Source organism: Mus caroli, unplaced genomic scaffold (genome assembly GCF_978045245.1).
Source record: "Mus caroli unplaced genomic scaffold, Mus_caroli_1 scaffold_6, whole genome shotgun sequence".
In the NCBI taxonomy this organism is placed as follows: Eukaryota; Metazoa; Chordata; class Mammalia; order Rodentia; family Muridae; genus Mus; species Mus caroli.
The window spans coordinates 68,455,751-68,473,413 of record NW_028227261.1 but is presented as its reverse complement, the minus strand read 5'-3'; the positions used below and the strand labels follow the sequence as shown (position 1 = coordinate 68,473,413).

Genomic DNA, 17,663 nt, shown 5'->3' with positions numbered 1-17,663 from the left:
ATTTGTAAGGACCCAGAGACAACATGGAGAGTCAGAGATCTAGGTGAACCTAGACTTCCTTCAAAAGATTATGTGTAAGGAAAACCCTCTTGGACCTTCCAACCTATTGGCTGGCCAGGTAGGTATCACCCAATAAACCCCATTGACATGGTATGAAGCAAAGAATCACCCAGCCGATTCCCAGCTTAATTCTTACCATAAAGTCAAGCTCTAGGTCTTGGGTGCTTTGTGATACATCGATGGAAGGTGGATACACACCCAGTTAGATTGTGGGATGCAGGCCCAGAGGCCAAACCAGATGCCTGTCAAGGGTGTTAGCTAGGTAGGGACCAGTCAACTCACCTGTGTGGCACAGATGGGACTCAGGAAAATATGGTCCTACAGGCCATCTGCTCTAAATGTTTTCAGTGACATGGAATACTTTCCTTTGTGAACACTGGCTGCATGCCAGTGGTTCCCACGCACTCAGCCAGGCAACTGCCAGGAGCATCAGAGAACTTTCTACATATGTTGCCACACTCATGGGGTCAGCCTGGAGATTGAACCAGAATGTTCTATAGTCTTCAAAAGTTGTATCTTATCACAGGACATGTGAATTCAAGGGATAAGACTTAAACCAAGAGAGGTGACTATTTCTGAGAGAGCAGTGGGTTAAGATTTTGGCTGAAATGAAAAGTGATTGTGAATCTTTTATTTTCTTTTATTTCATTTTATTTTACGTGTGTGTGTGTGTGTGTGTGTGTGTGTGTGTGTGCTTTTCTTGTCTGTGTGCTATGCAGCATTTTCAAAGCATCAAAGTGCTTTCTGTATTTCCCAATCACTCAGTACAGAACTGATTATGGTCCTGAGAGTCTCTCAAATTCATGCTCAGGGAGCCCTTGTCTTTCAGGGAGAGGTTTCACCTTGAAAGCCAGTGCCCAGATTCAGAAGGCGCCTCTCACTACAGCAGCAGCAGGAACAAACAGCTTAATTGCAGCTTAGCTCCACAAGGGCCAGGTGTTTTGGAAAATCACTGATGGCCCAACTCCGAGACAACCCAGACTCACTTTCTCTTATCACACAGAAAGAAAACACAACCTCCCCTCTAAGCAGAAAAACAAAAACAAGCCCTTTCAGAAACGGAATCCTTCAACTAGAGAGATATTTAGACTGCTCAGACGTGTGGATACACACACACACACACACACACACACACACACACACAAATATATGCACACACTCATTCTTATTCACATTTATTTACATACACATATAGACTCTCTCTGTGTCTCTCTGTGTCTTTCCACCTCCGTCTCTGCATCTCTCTCTCTCTCTCTCTCTCACACACACACACACACACACACACAAATATATGCACACACTCATTCACATTTATTTACATACACATAGACTCTCTGTGTCTCTCTGTGTCTTTCCACCTCCGTCTCTGCATCTCTCTCTCTCTCTCTCTCTCTCACACACACACACACAAACTTTAGACGTCATAGATGAGGAAACTGAGGTAGAGAGAGGTAGGTAAGTTGCTCAAGGTCGCATAGCTAGTATATGCAGAAGTGAGATCTGTGTCAGAACATCCAGGCCTGGAGCCTTTCCTCTTTACCACATAATATTGCCATGTCAATCAAATCCCTCGTCAGCTGCCTGGGACAGAGCCATGACAGAAACAACTATTCTTTTCTTGGTTGATTCTCCAGGACAACAAGGGGGAGGAGATAGTGTCCCAAAGTAATTCATTGACGGTCTCATGTCCGAATGGCTTTTGGGGGCTTTAGAACTGTGGATGGTTTGGGCCAAGTTGCTTGGCCTGCCTGAGTCTTAGTAGCAATGACATGCTGGTTGCACTGCTGGGCTTTGGGGACAGCTGTTTAATGACAGAGCATGCATGCTCTCAAGAACCCGGGCATTAGGGAACAACCACGGAGATTATAATGGGTACCATAAAGAGTGCAGAAAGGGATCTGTACAGATGAGGGTTGGAGCTTCTGGATTGTGCTGGTTGGTCAGAGGGCTGAAGAGTGGAAGGGCAGGGAGCAGGGGGAGGTAGGAGAGGGATGGAGGGGAAGAAAGAAAGTTCTGGTGATCGCAACAGTAAAGACGGTGAGACTGTTGAGAGCAGCTGTCTAGTTTGAAATGAGAAGCGGATCCAAGGGAGATAAGGTTTTCATAGTTTTCCTAAGGACCCTGGTAAGCCACTACAGGTTGCTAAGCAGGGGCTTCTATAGCCTGGTTGACTTTTAAAGATGATCTGAACTACTGTGTGGGAAACAGGTGGAGGCTATGCGAGCGGACCAGCTCCAAAGCTGCAGTGGAAGGAAGATGGCTCCCAGAACATGATGGTTAAGGGTAGGCAGCAAGAACAGTTAGGATCTGTTGGTGGTACAATACTCCATGGAGGGAGAATATGCGTCGGAACATAAGTTCACAGGGGTGAGAACACTTTGTCAACTTTGAAGTGTCCAATAGAGAAAAGTGTTACAACAGATGAAGAAGGCAGGCTCTAGAGAGAGACCCTAACTTGCCCAAAGTCACATAGCTGCAGAGTGGCAGGAGGTGGGAGCCAACAAAAATGATTCCTTCATTTTTTTCCTGGAAATAAAAGGAGGCTGTTGGCCTTATTAACTGGACCACTGGGTGAACAGGTATCTCAGCTGTTAGCACGGACATCACCTACAGTTAGAACCAGCATGGTTTCTTTCTCTCTTTCTCTCCTTTCTTCCTTTCTCTCTCTCTCTTTCTTTCTTCCTTTCTCTCTCTCTCTCTCTCTCTCTCTCTCTCTCTCTCTTTCTCAAACCTGTGCAATTTCTTTATTGAGACTAACATACATAACAAACCTGAGTAGTCACTTTCACAAAACATGATTTGTGCTGGAAAGCATATGATGCCTTCTGGATCACAGGCCTGATAGGCCCGTGAAGAAGTCACAATATCTTCTAATAAGTAAGATACTCTAGAGAGCCCTATTTCCTGGCTCACAACTATCTAGTAGAGCTGGTGGAAAAAGCAGGAGGGGACATGCTTTTCCAAGTCCAGAACTTAGGCCACCAGAGATAGAGCAGCCTGTCCTCTGGCTGCAACACCCAGTAAGCCACATGACAGCATGGTCCAACCAACGGTCCAAAATGGATGCTGCAGAGGACACGTAGTCTCTGAGGCCGGCTGTAGAGGAGGCTACCAGGGAAACAAGTTAGTGAGATATATAAGCTGCAGTCTTCTGGGTCTCTTTCCAAATTCCACAGGCATTCAGTGTGCCAGCATGATTTCTTAAGGAGCAACATGGTGTCTCAGTGATCTAGGGGGTAGTACAAGTGCTTTGTAGTGGAAATGTCCTGTGTTCTAACGGGAGATGTGACCTATAGTCCCCACCTATTATTCTGAGTGAGAGGCTTGTGTCCAGTGGAGCAGTAAGGGCCAGAGGAGCCGGTCTTTGGGTCCCCAGCTGTCATTTATACCATGTGAAGTCTCTCTTAGTTTTCAAGCTAAGTGCCTTAGCTTGAAAAAACCTTATCAAAGGTTGGTTTTTGGTGAGAACTCTGATATATGCAATATGACTGATAATCAGATCTCCTGTGTCTGTTCCCTGAGATGTGGCCACTTAGTCTACTCTTCCCACAGTCCCTGTTAGCTTCAGTAGGTAAGACAATAATACCCAGGCATGGAAGGATAGACTTAGTTATATCTGAAATCTTTGCTTATAGCAGAACTCCAGTTATTTATTTAGCTATGCCAGATATCTATTTACTACAAACATAATTTTTAGGATACCTATGCAATTGAAGACACAAAGTATATTTGGCTTTGTGACTCAGTAAAATTAAAATGGCATAATATTGGATTTTTTGCAGTGGTTCTTACAATCACTCTGGGAGGTGAACCAGGCCTTTTGGGTCTCCAATTACTGGTCCCAAGAAGTTATGATGGGCTCTTTGGATGGATGCTCTCCCCACCCAACTGCCAAAAATTAGTACCATTTCACTGATATTCAGAGAATACCATTTTCCACACCATTCACAGCCCTTCCCTGGAATAGAGTTCTTTACTCTAATTTTTTTTAAGGTATACAACTTATCTTCACACAAAACTTTGTTTTGAAAGTGATAAAGGAAAATACTAAACAGATGGAAACCTTTCTGTCCCCTGCCTCATAGGAAAAGGTGTTTGTGCCAGAGGCATCAAAAGACAGAATCAGCACACGGAACTCATATTCTACTCCTGTCATAAATCCACCCTGCTGGGAGCTGAGCAGTAAGGAATGAAGCACATGGATGAGTCAAGCCTTCATCTGGCGATGTTAACCAAGAGGAATTTGACCGTTGTGAGTGAACTCAGCATACATAAGCTGTTTTTGAAGCAAAGTCTTCGACCTCCTTCTCGCCCCCAAACAACGCTCCCAAACCAAAGCCTGGCGTTTACCTTCAGCGAGTGGGTCAAGGGTGTGTATCATGAGCTGGAAGATGCTATTCCTCATGAGACTGTTGTGGAGGGAGGCAGAGCTTCCACCTCGTTGGAGGCGTGGCTTCGACTGAACAGAGAAACCAAAGATGCTGTTAGTTTTCAGAAATGAATGTCAAGTGCATCCATCACAGAGAGGAGTTCTCATTTCGTCTGTGGTCACTCCTTTCTGTTACATGGTCACACACAGTTAAGCCAAAGAATTTCAAAGAATGTTTCAAACATTCCAAGGAAATAGCTTTTTTGATTAAACGTATCAATTTTGTCCAGCCCCCACATCACCTCTTTTAAACAAAAGTTAAAAAGTTAGTACAAGGCAGGCAATGTTTGGCATGCTTCACATCGTTCACTCATCCCATTCTCAGGATGAGCCTCATGAGATCGGTATTGCTAGGACCAACGTTAGGTAGACCATGAAGTCTCTGAGGAGGAAAATGAGGTCCTGGGTCACAGAGTGTTGGACAGAGACATGGGTTCCTGGGTTGATTTTCTTAAAGACTCTTTATAACCTAATAGATAGTCTTTAAATTTTTGGATCATGTGTCCTGTCAGTGAGATCTTTGTTTCTCTGTATCTATGTCAATGGACTCATCTACACCCATATCATTTTCCATGTTTTCTGTGGTTCCTATATCTACACTTGGATCCAGAAAGTTCGGTGGTCCATGTTACATGTGAACCTAAAAGACAGACTTTTCCACTTGTGGCTCCAACCCAGAGCCTTCCTGGCTTCCAGGATGCCTCCTTGGCACAGAGTCCTATGAGCTGTGATCTTTTGCTCTAATAACTGGATCTAAGATATGAAGACACCAAGTAAACTTCAGGAGACGCGGTTACCAAGGAGCTCTTAGTTCTACCTTTAAAAGTAGACAGTCTTCAATCAAACAGAAGCCTCCTTGAGGCCTTCTTCATTTGCACAGCTATTTAATCCTGCCTTGAAACGACTTCCTTCTCTGTGGTTGACTTTATGGTACTGGGCCCAGGGGAAGATTCTCAGAGGCAGCCATATCTTGTCAACAGTCTTAGGATGAAGGGCTGCTATAAGTAGAATATTTTATTTTTTGGTTTATTATTATTATTATTATTATTATTATTATTTTGAGGCAGGGTCTCACTGTATAGTTCTAGAGGTCCTGGAATTCCCTATGTAGCCCAGGCTGGCCTTGAACTCACAGAGATCTGCTTGCTTCTTCCTCCTGAGTACTGGGATTAAAGGTGTGCACCACCATGGCTGACTTAATGTTACTTATTTATTTATTATTATTGAACTTGATCTAAAATCCTAACAAGGAAATTTTCTGTGGTCGGGTAAAATTAAAACCTATCCTCCGATTTTATTTTTGTTAAAAATTAAAATGAAAACATTTTCACCAAGTCTTCCAAACTTCTCTATCACATATTTCCCATAAGAGACCCCATAATTAAACACATTTGGACAGGCTGATATTTTCTAGAACAACTCCTTGAGAACTTCAGCCATCAACCCAGTGTAACACAAAAGAATTATGGTAATTCTGACCACTTTAGCAGTATTTCCACGTTACTGACCATATGTCTTTTACTCCAGAAAATTCTTTTTTTTAAGATTTATTTATTATTATTATTATATCTAAGTACACTGTAGCTGTCTTCAGATGCACCAGAAGAGGGTGTCAGATCTCATTACAGATGGTTGTGGGCCACCATGTGGTTGCTGGGATTTGAACTCAGGACCTTCGGAAGAGCAGTAGGTGCTCTTAACCACTGAGCAATCTCTCCATCCCCAGAAAATTCTTATTCAGGGTCATGGTTCAAAAACTTGGTGGCAAACCTAAAACCAGTTGCAGGATTGAAGTATGGCCAAAGTCTCAGCATGTAATACAAGGAGAAACCAACAGTGATTTTATTATAATTGATGTTCTATTAAAGCAGTATTCCCAATCCAGCAGAATTTGAAGATGCATGAATGGGAATATTTGTGTTTCAGTGATGGAAATCATTCTGAGCTCTTCAAAGGCAGCCTGGAGTTTGAGCTGTACCTTGAATTTAGAGTATCCTCTGAGCGCTCAGTGAATGTCATGTCTTTGCTCTGAGTGTTAATGGGGGAAGTATTTACAGGGTCACAGATATTTTCATGACCATCCCTTTCAACCTTAAAAGCCTGCAACATTTTAAAATGCACCATAGCATTTAGTTATAGAGGATACAGATCAGCAAAGTTCAAAACATTCTAGGGGCAGAGGTAGCAGGCTTAGATACAACGGAAATGAAGTCACTGTTTGTTGAACACAAAACCTCATAAGGTTATTCCTTGCCATGCAGCACAATATGAAATGCTACGTGTTAATTAGAAAGCAACTGAAAATGTGGTCATTGGTAATGATTTGTCCTTCTAATCATGGGTGCTGTGGTTGTCACTGTGGAAAACTGTGTTGTGGGTATTTTCTTTAGACTTGAATTATGTTTATGCTTTGAAGACATTAAGCATTCTTTCAGGCAGTGTTGGATATACTTAATATATACACCACATGCAGCACTTTTTTCAAGCAGGAGGTTGCATGCAGACACACAAAGCAAACGGTTCTTAAGTACTGGATTCCACACTGTGCCCATGTATCAGCCAACATCCCTTGGAATGTAATTTAGACAACTATTACCCCTTCAACATGTATAAAAGTTCATGTCCAATAGAAGAAAGAATTCAAAATTTTGAAACATAATCCGAAATAGTTTGTGGGTAAATGCCAGAGATACTTTGTTGTTAATTGTAGGACAGAAATACACTCCCACCCCCGCCCCGTGTATCAAATTACAAGTATTCCAAGGGAGAGGAAGATTTGCAAGCATAGAGCTCCCTCCCCACCTCTGCTACACATTCTTCACTGGCACAGGAACAGGCAGCGCTACTGCTCCCTACCGGTAAAGTTGGCTCATCCTTGTCCCCAGCTGTAGGTGACTGCATAAAAGAAAAAAGGAAAAGACAAAAGACAAATAAATAACAGATTCCACACAGGCTTTACATTTAATAACAATCACCAACACAGAGATGGCTGTTTCTACTCCCCGTATGAGTTAAGTCAAAATAGGCGCACAGGTAAAAAAATCATATTTATTACTCCATTTCTTCAAAAGTAAAGGAGAAGATTCTGCAGGAATTAGTGTTGTGAACGGTTATTGCTGGGTGACGGGATTACAGGGAGATGTCACTTTCCATGGTTTGAAGGGAGTTTATATCCACTGCCTCACATATGGTGAGTGAATACCTGAAGAAATTAAGCTGCTGGATCAAAGACCAGGACTATCACCCGATGTGGCTGCTTAGGACTGAACTGGGGACTTCTGGAAGAACAGCCAGTGCTCTTAACAGCTGAGCCATCTTTCTAAGCTAATCCATTTTTCCAGCCCTATGTGTGATATTATTTTTAAGACATATAAATTTGGTACTTAATATGGTTGATTTGACTATTTTAGACCTTTAATCAAATATTTAATAATCTTTTATTTTGTTGAGATGCCTTTTTGGACACCGAAATCATGTATGTAATGTATGTCCCCTTCTGTTTCCAAACATTAGATCCACGTAGAACTTGTGTGTGTCAGACCCAGGCAGACGGATACATTCTGGGTTGGCGATAATTTCTCAGCACAGCCTGCAGGCATCACTAAACTTGCTATAACATCTTCTTGGGGGGGGGGGTAAACACTCAGTGGCTTCTTGAAAAATATCACAGAAAAATATCTCTGATGTCCTAGTTCCCAAGGACAAGCTTGGAAACGGAAGTGGACCGGAAGTTGTCTTTTTGTTAAATTATGCAAATGCCTTTATTTGGACTACTATGTTGCTAACAGATTACGTCACTTTTCAGAGTTCGATTAACATAGTGATATCGAGAACTGGAAGTTGTCTTTTGATCTCTCTCTCTGCTCCTAGAGGCGCCCTGGGAGCCCATTTCTCTAAGGTAGGTTCTTTGTTCTTCCACATCAGACAGCTCAACAAATGGATCCACATTTTACAGATTAACTCTCCGGGGAAATTTTCCAGTGCAGCCAGCTTAGCCTTTGGACATACATTGAGACCAGCTGTCAGAGCACGCCTTTACAGTTAGCAAATTTATACCTTGTGGCTAAATGGGAAGCAAATAACTATGAGCTGGACTGATATCCCAGCGCTACCACAGAACATGAGAGACTAGAGTGAGGAGGGATAAAGGGTGGGCTTCAGAAGAGGAAAAATCCTCAGCTGCGAGTCTGAAGTTTTAAAAATGTATGTAACAAAATTATTTGAAGAAGAAAAAAAATCAAAACTATATTTCTGGATCTGAATAAAAGGAAGAAAAAACTGTACCCCAGTGACATTTTTTTTTCTCTTACAGGCTAGATGGATCATAAAGTAAGTAAGCTGAAGGAACAGGCCTAACACACAGATTCTGCAAAGAACAAAGACTCCAGAGAAAGGTCTGCAGCCTTTCCAAGATGTGCTGCTATTGGTTAATGTCAACAGAAGTTGACATCATTAGGTTTTTTTTTTTTTTTTCTTTCAGGTGTGATTTGCAGACATGAATATGCATCAGGTTACGGCAGGTAAACTTAGGTGACATACCAATGGCCAGTGAGCCTGTGTGGACTGACCTGCTGCTTTGGTGTAGTCTGTTGAGAGGTGGGACATGTGATAAAGGCTACCTTTCACCCTGAGTGATTTCTAGAGCTCACCTCAATTAGGCTTATGATCCCGACCGTGAGTTCCTGATTGAGCTCAGAGTTCAGTGGTGGAGGGGCTTTAATTGGCTTGACTTTGGTGTCACAGAGTTATTTTCAGAGCCATGATTGCCTGAGAAATTTATTTATTATTGCCTGAGAATTGTATTCGGTGTTAAAGAAGATTAGTAAGACTTCAATCTTGGTGTTCTTATTGTGCCTTTAAAAAAAGAAATCTAAATTTTTATCACAGTCCGTTATCTCTTGATAGTATGTCAATACTATTGATTTAGACCACACTAATTTGAAAGCCCCATTTCTGAGGTCAGTTCCAAGGCTGTGCCAACATACAGGAGAGGTCTATTCAGTTCAGTCAGAACTCATAAGAATTCTCCAGATTACTAAAGATGCTGTACTGGCTAATTTTGTGTCAACTTGACACAGCTGGCGTTATCACAGAGAAAGGAGCTTCAGTTGAGAAATGCCTCCATGAGCTACAACTGTAAGGCATTTTCCCAATTAGTGATCAAGGGGGAAAGGCCCCTTGTGGGTGGGACCATCTCTGGGCTGGTAGTCTTGGGTTCTATAAGAAAACAAATTGAACAAGCCAGTAAGTACCATCCCTCCATGGCCTCTGCATCAGCTCCTGCTTTCTGACCTGCTTGAGTTCCAGTCCTGACTTCCTTTGGTGATGAACAGCAGTATGGAAGTGTAAGCTGAATAAACCCTTTCCTCCCCAACTTGCTTCTTGGTCATGATGTTTGTGCAGGAATAGAAACCCTGACTAAGACAGATGCCCTCTAAAGTACATACTGAAGAGTCCTAGGCTGGGGCCCTGGTGATCAAAGAAGATCCCTCTCTCGTATAGTAAGTAACAGGACCCAACCAGGCCAGGGTCAGAGAGAATTCTGCAATTCAATGTTTTTATTCAATGTAAACGGGCCTCTCCATCGTTACTCCACATTGGCCATGTGGTGACTGCATTGTACAGGAGCAACTGGGGTTCTGCAGTATCGGGTACCTTTCTTAGGGAGAAGTGCTACTTGCACATGGTCATTTTGTTAGCTACTTACAATTATTTTGAAAGTTCTCTGCCCCCAGATAATAAAACCTCTAACTGTTTGGAAGAATTTTAGACAGAAATCCCCCTCAAGGCTTTAAATGATGTCTTTTTGCATTTGACCTGGGAAGTCTCCGGCTGGGAAATGGCTTCACTGGATGGCACGTGCAGTTTTGATGTAACTGTGTACACAGCTTTACTGCTCCCTGCTCTTTTCCTAGCATGTGAAAATGAGGCAAATATTGTGTAGTCCAGCTGCTTTGGACCACACAGAGAGACATGCCTGTGGTTCACTCTGGCTCAAAATTACCTGCAAATTATACAACCAAGTGAGTCACCATGAAGGCTTCAGATGCCAACAGACAAGTCTGGAAAATGAGAGCTGGCTTTCCCAGTCAGTGGCTGGGCACAGGACAGAGGTACACAGAAGCTGTCTGAATGCTGCAGCAACAATCATTAACTTCTATTTCTAAAACCTTCTACCATGCCCTGTGAAATGTACTGACCAGGCAGAATTGTAAGTAAAGGACATTTAGACAAACTTAAAGGGTTTTTTTTTCTCCTTTTTTTTTCTTTTGGTCATAAATGTGACCCACATTTTAGTAATTTAAATACAAATCTTATATTTAACTGGAATCAATTTTAACATTCCAGGATTGAGTGAGAGGAGACTTGACTGAATGACATTCATTAAAAAATGGTGTATCCTTTTTCTGTCAATGTACTTTTCTGCAATAAAAACACATTTAAATTATCTTTCTTAGATAAAGGTAAATAAACCTCAAAGCTTATTGGGAAAATAAGGTAATAGGTAGAAAAACTCAAATGTAAAATTCGGAGGGAAAGAATCCCTACCCCTCTAAACAGAAGACCATCTCTTAATCCCTCTTATTATGAGGTGCTAGCATATTCCTCAGAGGGGAAGTTAAACAATTGCTTAGTGAGAGAAAGAAGAGATGAACATCCAGATGACTTTGGACTGTGTACTCAGGTCACAATCTCTGTTAATCCTTCAGGGAAGAAAAAAAAGCATGCCTGAAGCTGGTAGCCCAGAATGATGGACTATCCCTGTCATAGTTTTGCTTTACAGAGACATCAGATAGGAGAAAGGCTCAAAATGACCCAAGTAGGAAATGTTATCAAAGGAGCTCCGGGTCCAGAAGCAAAGCCTTTCAATCATTTGTCTGGATAGATCATCTCCATCATCATGAAATATTTGGGGCAGTAGAAAGAGATCTGAAAACAGTAGAAAGAAATACTGAATAGAGTGAGTAGAAGATAAATTGATTGGAGAAAGTTAAAGAGCATTTTTTTTTTTTAAAGATCATTGGTCAAGAGAAGAAGTTATGTCAGCTGAGGAGTGTCACATGGAATTCAAGGCCAGTGTTGGCCATTGGGTTTTTGCCTCTTCTCAGTTATATGGCCTTGAGGAGGTGACCTAATTGTTCTGTTCTTTAGCTCCTCCATCTGTGAAATGGGGATAAGAATACAGTGCTGTTGTGAAAGTACTGTGACAAGACAAGGGATAACAGTTTCAAGTAGTTAAGGCCATGAATCAGACTTGGAAGTAGGGTGGCTTCTATGGGAAGCAGACACATTCATTGATGAGGGTAGAGGGAGGTGACTTAAGTACTAATCTTGGCGGGACCACTTAGGCATGTCCCCATTTGGCATCTGTGGAAGGAGATGATACAACTGATCCTATTTCCTTGACTTGGCCCCTGAACTCATCTCTGTACCTTCTGGAGGACACAGCATGGGCAAGGTGAGGTCAGTAGCTAATATCTCCTGTACCCAAGGCTCTCAGGAGGTGGAAGACTGAGAGAAGATAGAACGCAGGTCTCAACCCACAGAATCTCAAAATCTGAGTGTTCTATGACACTTTCCCCTGGAGGATGCTGCTCACACGAGTGGGACAGGGAGTATGGCATCAGAAAGCTGAGAACCCATCCCAAGTTCACACTCTAATAGAGCATCTTCCTACTCTGGCTGGGTTCTGGATTAGAGGTTCCTACTTGCAAGAAGCCAGTCCACATATAGATGATCTGTGAATGTGTCTAATACAGGCATGCATGGAGTGCTTAATCACCAAGATTTGGCTAATCGGGGAAGTAAAGCCCCCTCACAACTTGGAAAGAAGCTTACCATGGAAGCGGGCAGATTCTTATGCTAGAAGGCGAGATGAGGCACAGTTTGGACTCTGTACTAAGATCATTAGAAGATGTAATTTGGGAATGATCAGTAAGTAAGGCTGGCACCAGAGTAATAGCAGACCTGGACTACTACTGATGAACTTATAAACTTGTGTATGATCAATGTTACCAACTGTTGATCATACATGACTATCAGAAGCATTCAGAACAATTATGAACATTGATTCTTGAACATCTACACTTATATCTACCTGTCATCTATCTATCTATCTATCTATCTATCTATCTATCTATCTATCTATCTATCTATCCATCCATCTATCATCCTATTGTACATCATTATCTGTCACCTGTTACTAACAACTGTGAAGCAAGCACAGACTGAGTTCTTTACTCTTAAATAATTATTGTTGTGTGTGTACACACATGTCATAGCTCAAGTATGCAGATATGAAGACAACTTGTGGTAATCCATTTCTTTACTTCAACACTGGGACTGAAGTCAAGCCATCAACGTTGGTGTAAGCCTCTTTACCTGATGAGCCATCTGGCTGGCTCTTTCTTGACAGATATAAGTAAATAGAAGCCATCTTAATATTTTCTTCTTGCTTACCAAATAGTCATCTCGTACACTTCACTGGCACATCCCTACCAACCTTTAAATAGGACTTCTTTAAATACCTCTCACAGAACTGACAAGCTATATCGGGTACATCTGTACCCAGCTCCTCCACAGAGCCTCCCAAATAGCAGAAGTTGTAATATCTTTATGGGTAGAATTCACCTCGGTGCTTTCCATGGTCCCTGACAGTTGCAATGTAAACTGCAACCAGGTGGCATGCTTGAGTGAACCACTCAGGTGGGACAGGGGCTGTGTGCTTCTGTGTAAGTAAGTGAAGCTCCCCAGATGCCTGTGACACTGGCTAAATTAATAGTCATGCTGGTTATTTAGGTCCACTTCTTCAATGATTACTTAATCTTTCTTATTAAGTAGGCACACGGAAGACAGTAATCTGTGTTTTACAAATGGAGAGTGAGAGGAGGGAAGGGCCTCAGGCTGTTTCTGTGCTCAGGATAAGTAGCACCAATGCCAAGTCATTTAATTTAGGAAATTAACAGTCCACCTACCACTGCTATCTCTTGCCTTCTTCTGCAAAATCCAGATGCTGCTCATTTACTTTATTGTATTGTTTGAGCAATTTTCATAATTGCTAATGAACAATTTTGATATGCCAAGCAAATGTCGTCTGTTAGTGTTGGTCTGGTATAAAACAGGAACATTGGCCTTGACTAGTTAGGAACCCAAACCACATCCACACACTGTCTCCACTGCTTTACGCTGTCCCTTTGTAGTGTTGATGGTAAAAGCCAAGGCCTCACGCGTGCTTGACAAGTCCTCTACCACTGAGGTGGGGCCCTGCCTTCCTTTTTAGGACAGAGGATGTGGTATGCGCACGTGTGTGTGTGTGTGTGTGTGTGTGTGTGTGTGGTGTGATGTGTTTGTGCACAGGTGTGTACAGATGGTGCATACATGTGGCTATATGACGACAAGTTCACACAACATGTCTTCTGCTATCACTTCTGATCTCAGTTTCTGTGTCAGCATCTCTCAGTGACTGACTGGCCAGTGAGTGTCAGGGTTCCTTCTGTTTCCACGTCCCCAGTGCTGGTGTGCAGGCTGCCATATTCCTGTCTCATGTGGGTGTTGGGGATCCAAACCCAGGTCTCCATGCTTGTGTAGCAAGCACTTTACCGGGCCATTTCCCCAGCTCTGATTTCTGTTTCAAATTCATTAAATACTAATACTGGACAAAAGATATGTTAGGCAAATCAGGGTATGGTTCATGGAAAGCCCAAATGTGTAGGAAATACCTTACTGAATCATTAAAATAATGGATGTTATAATCACTTCTATCTCTCATACTACATAAAGATCCTGAGACTGATAGGGGCTGGGTGGGTTTGTCCAAGGTCCCATGGCAAAGCTGTGATCTGAGCTCAGATAGCTGGGCTCTGGGGCGTTTCTCCAGTGTTGGAAAAAAAAAGGAAGTGGAATTTTCTTTACAGTAACCCGTAGGAAGAAAGCGGCAACCAACAGAGCTCCAAACGGCACGAAAATATTAAAAACCATTTATGAACTTGGACTTCTAATGAAAGCCAGATGATGCCAAGCAATTGTTGGGAATTTATGATGACAGATTTTATTTGTATTCATTATGTACACATTTGTTTTGTTGGGAATTGTGAGCAAGGGCTTGAGAGTAGAGAAAGTATAGAGATTAATTTTCTGGTCATTTGTCTCTTCCAGAATTGTAATTTAGACTCATTCACAATTGCCACAGTGTTTTAAAATGTAACTTCTGTCTCTGGAGGGTCATAGAGATACATTTTATGACCTTCACAACGTAACAGGTGCAAATGTGGTTCTTTGTACATCAACTTGACTTGTGTCAGGACTCAATAACTCAGCAACAGGTAGGAATTGGGGCTGTCTGGTGGCCTCACTCACCCTGTGGCCAGGAGCAGATCCTATCTATTTAGAAGGACATGGGTGTCGAATCCTCAATTAATTTCTGATACTCTGGTAAGTACTCTGCCTCGCCACACAAGCTCAGAAAATGAAATAGTCAGCCTTAATGTTGGAAGCACTGATGGAGACTCTGCATAGTGAGATGTGAATAGAGACAGCCACTCATTCATTTAACACCATCTGGTAATACCTACTTCACTCTTAATATCATGCCAGGCTGTTTTCTAGGTTTTAGGAATTCAGGTGTGACCCAAACTGACAAGATCTCTGTCCTCATGGACCTCACACTTTAGTATATGTTATTATAAAATTAAAGAGAAAGAGCCAGTAGTAGTTATATCACTTAAAATTAAGTTATATTTACAGATACCTAGAATCTATCATGTCTGTGATTGTATTTTGTGACTGATCTTTAATCCTGGACTTAACATGCCCTCTCATGTGGAGAGGTGTTGGTAAAGACAACTGAGATAAGATGAACAGGGTTGTATATGTGGAGGTCTAAGCTCAATGTACAGCAAAATTTAGGGGTCAAGAGGAAGCAGGTGCCTAAAGAACTGATAAAAATGAAACTGATACAATTTCGAGTGCCGCTTAGTTTTTCGTATTGGTGCTAGCAAAGTTCCTTGCTAACGTACTTTTAAGAGACCTTTATAGGTTACATGTGAAAGCCAGAGTCTGCTGGGAAAGCAGCCTCATGAAGTCGTATGCTATAGAAAGCTTCTCATACAGTCTCTGTGGTGAGAAAGCATAGCCTTAGGGATGCGATGGGTGCATCCTTCACACGTTAGACTTTCCATTCTAGAGATGTTGCTTGTGCCGGGCCCACCGGATTCCTGCAGCACCTTGACACAATTTCCACAAGTGTAGACAAATAGAGACACCTTGGATTTAGTTTAGGATTTCCCAGGAATCAAATAAATACAATGCAGCCCAATTTGAGGACTCAATAATACCAGTGTTAGCATAAATATATTTTGGAGAAAACAACAAGAGGCATAAATATCAAGTATTGATAGTTGGGAATCATTGTGCTTTTTAATCTACTCCTTTGTGCTTGGTTGAGGTTGAGAGGCAGCTAAAGCTTCTCTCCACAGCTGAGGGGGACACACCCGCGTGGCTGCTTCCACATATTCCTCCTACTGGGCCTCCTGTGTCTCCAGTCTGTCCTGCATTCACCTCATCACTCTTTTCCATCTTGGGTCATCCTCTTGACAGCCCACATTTTTATTTTACCTTATTTCCCACTATATACTGTGGGTGCTAGAGGCTGAGTAACTGGATGCTCAATAACAGATGAGCCTTATGCTCGTCCATAAGGATGCTGGAGGAAAATGGCTTTTAGTTAGTCCAGCGCTGGTCTGTATCACCTTCCTCTTGTCTTTGATACTTCTGATGATCCAGTGCCTCTTAAGTCACTTCCCTCAACATAGGGATGTATGCTCTGACATGGCCCCTGCTGTCTTAATCCTTGGGAAAGGCACAAGCTTAAACGTCCCTTCTTTGAACTTTTTTAATCAGAAGGAGCATCTCATGTCTTTGTGAAGACTGGCTGGATCTGGAATCACTGAGGAGACACACCTTCATGTCTAGAGGGTGCTTCTAGAGAGGTTTAACTAAGAAGGGAAGATTTACCCTGGATGTGGGTGGTGCTGTACCATGGCTGGGGTCCCAGATTGGAGAAGAGGAAACCATGGGAGTGTCAGCTCTCGCCTCACTCTGCTTCCTGATTGGTAGACACAATGAGACTGGTTGCTTCATGCTTCTGCTTCTGAGCTTCTCCCACCACAGTGTACTGTATCTCCAAACAGTGAGCCCCAATAAACCATTCCTCCCCAAACCTGCTTTCTGTCAGGCATTTGGTCACAGCAATGGTAAGTAACTAATACAAACATAAGTCCTAATTGCATAATGTGTAATTTTATATGCTTTACTGGAACCGTAGTTTCTCTTGAGCAAGGTCGTCTTAAATCTTACACATCTTTATTATACTCCATATTCTGTCTACACTGTGCTAACACCACTTAGTGAACAGTGAGTGGTCTTTTTGTTGCTTGTCACAGGGTTGGGACGAGAGCTTTTAAAAAAAAGGACGATGCTTAAGTAGGTAGGAAAACTATGAGGAAAAAGAAGTTTGAGATATTTGGATCTGATACTTAGGTGTAGGTCATAGCCATCAAATATTATTTGAGTAGTGTACAATGGCATCCTTAAACAAGTCTCTGGTTTGATCACTGGGACCCTGAGCATATTTCAAACAAGTTTTTGCATAAACATGAATGATATGATATTTATGCTAAGAAAGCGATTTCTGAGCCATATGATAAGAGCAGTTTTAGTATTAAAAGGACCATGACTTTCTACAGTAGCTAGCTGTCCCATCTTACACTGTCCCCAGCAATGGTCAGGGGTTTCTCCATTCTGGGCACCACTGTGTAGTACCACGATTTTCTATTTTAGACATTCAAATTAGTGCAAGGATGGCTATTTGTGGTGTTCCTGTGGCTTTCTTAAATGGTTCTGATGATGGTCATCTTTCCGTGGCCTCATTTGTCAACTGTAGACCTCTTCAGTGCATTGTATGCACTCTTTGCTTTGTTTTTAATTGGTTATTTACATCTTTTAGGGTTATATCTTACAAATTATATGTATACCCCAAATAAATTTGGCCAGACACCTGATTTTAAAAACATTTCTCCTGTTTTATAATTTGTCCTATTAGACTCTAAATATTAAAGTTTTTCTTGTGTCTGAAGTTTCTAATCGTGGTGATATCAGTTTTTCCTTTTATGCAAGA

At 42.0% G+C, this 17,663-nt stretch overlaps 1 protein-coding gene across 9 annotated transcripts in view; it reads right to left on the bottom strand.

The window, feature by feature from the left end:
* Window positions 1-17,663, bottom strand: part of Slc24a2 (solute carrier family 24 member 2) — a 245,733-nt gene that overhangs the window by 94,225 nt on the left and 133,845 nt on the right. For 5 of the 9 annotated variants that reach the window (XM_085839192.1, XM_029476317.2, XM_029476319.2 and 2 more), the window contains 2 exons: window positions 7,292-7,384; window positions 4,411-4,519 (listed from right to left, as the gene is read on the bottom strand). In XM_085839192.1, the coding sequence (XP_085695318.1) occupies window positions 4,411-4,519; window positions 7,292-7,384 (202 nt within the window). The remainder of the gene's footprint in view (window positions 1-4,410; window positions 4,520-7,291; window positions 7,385-17,663) is intronic. The other 4 variants (XM_029476320.2, XM_021160559.3, XM_021160560.3 and 1 more) reach the window with 1 other exon arrangement.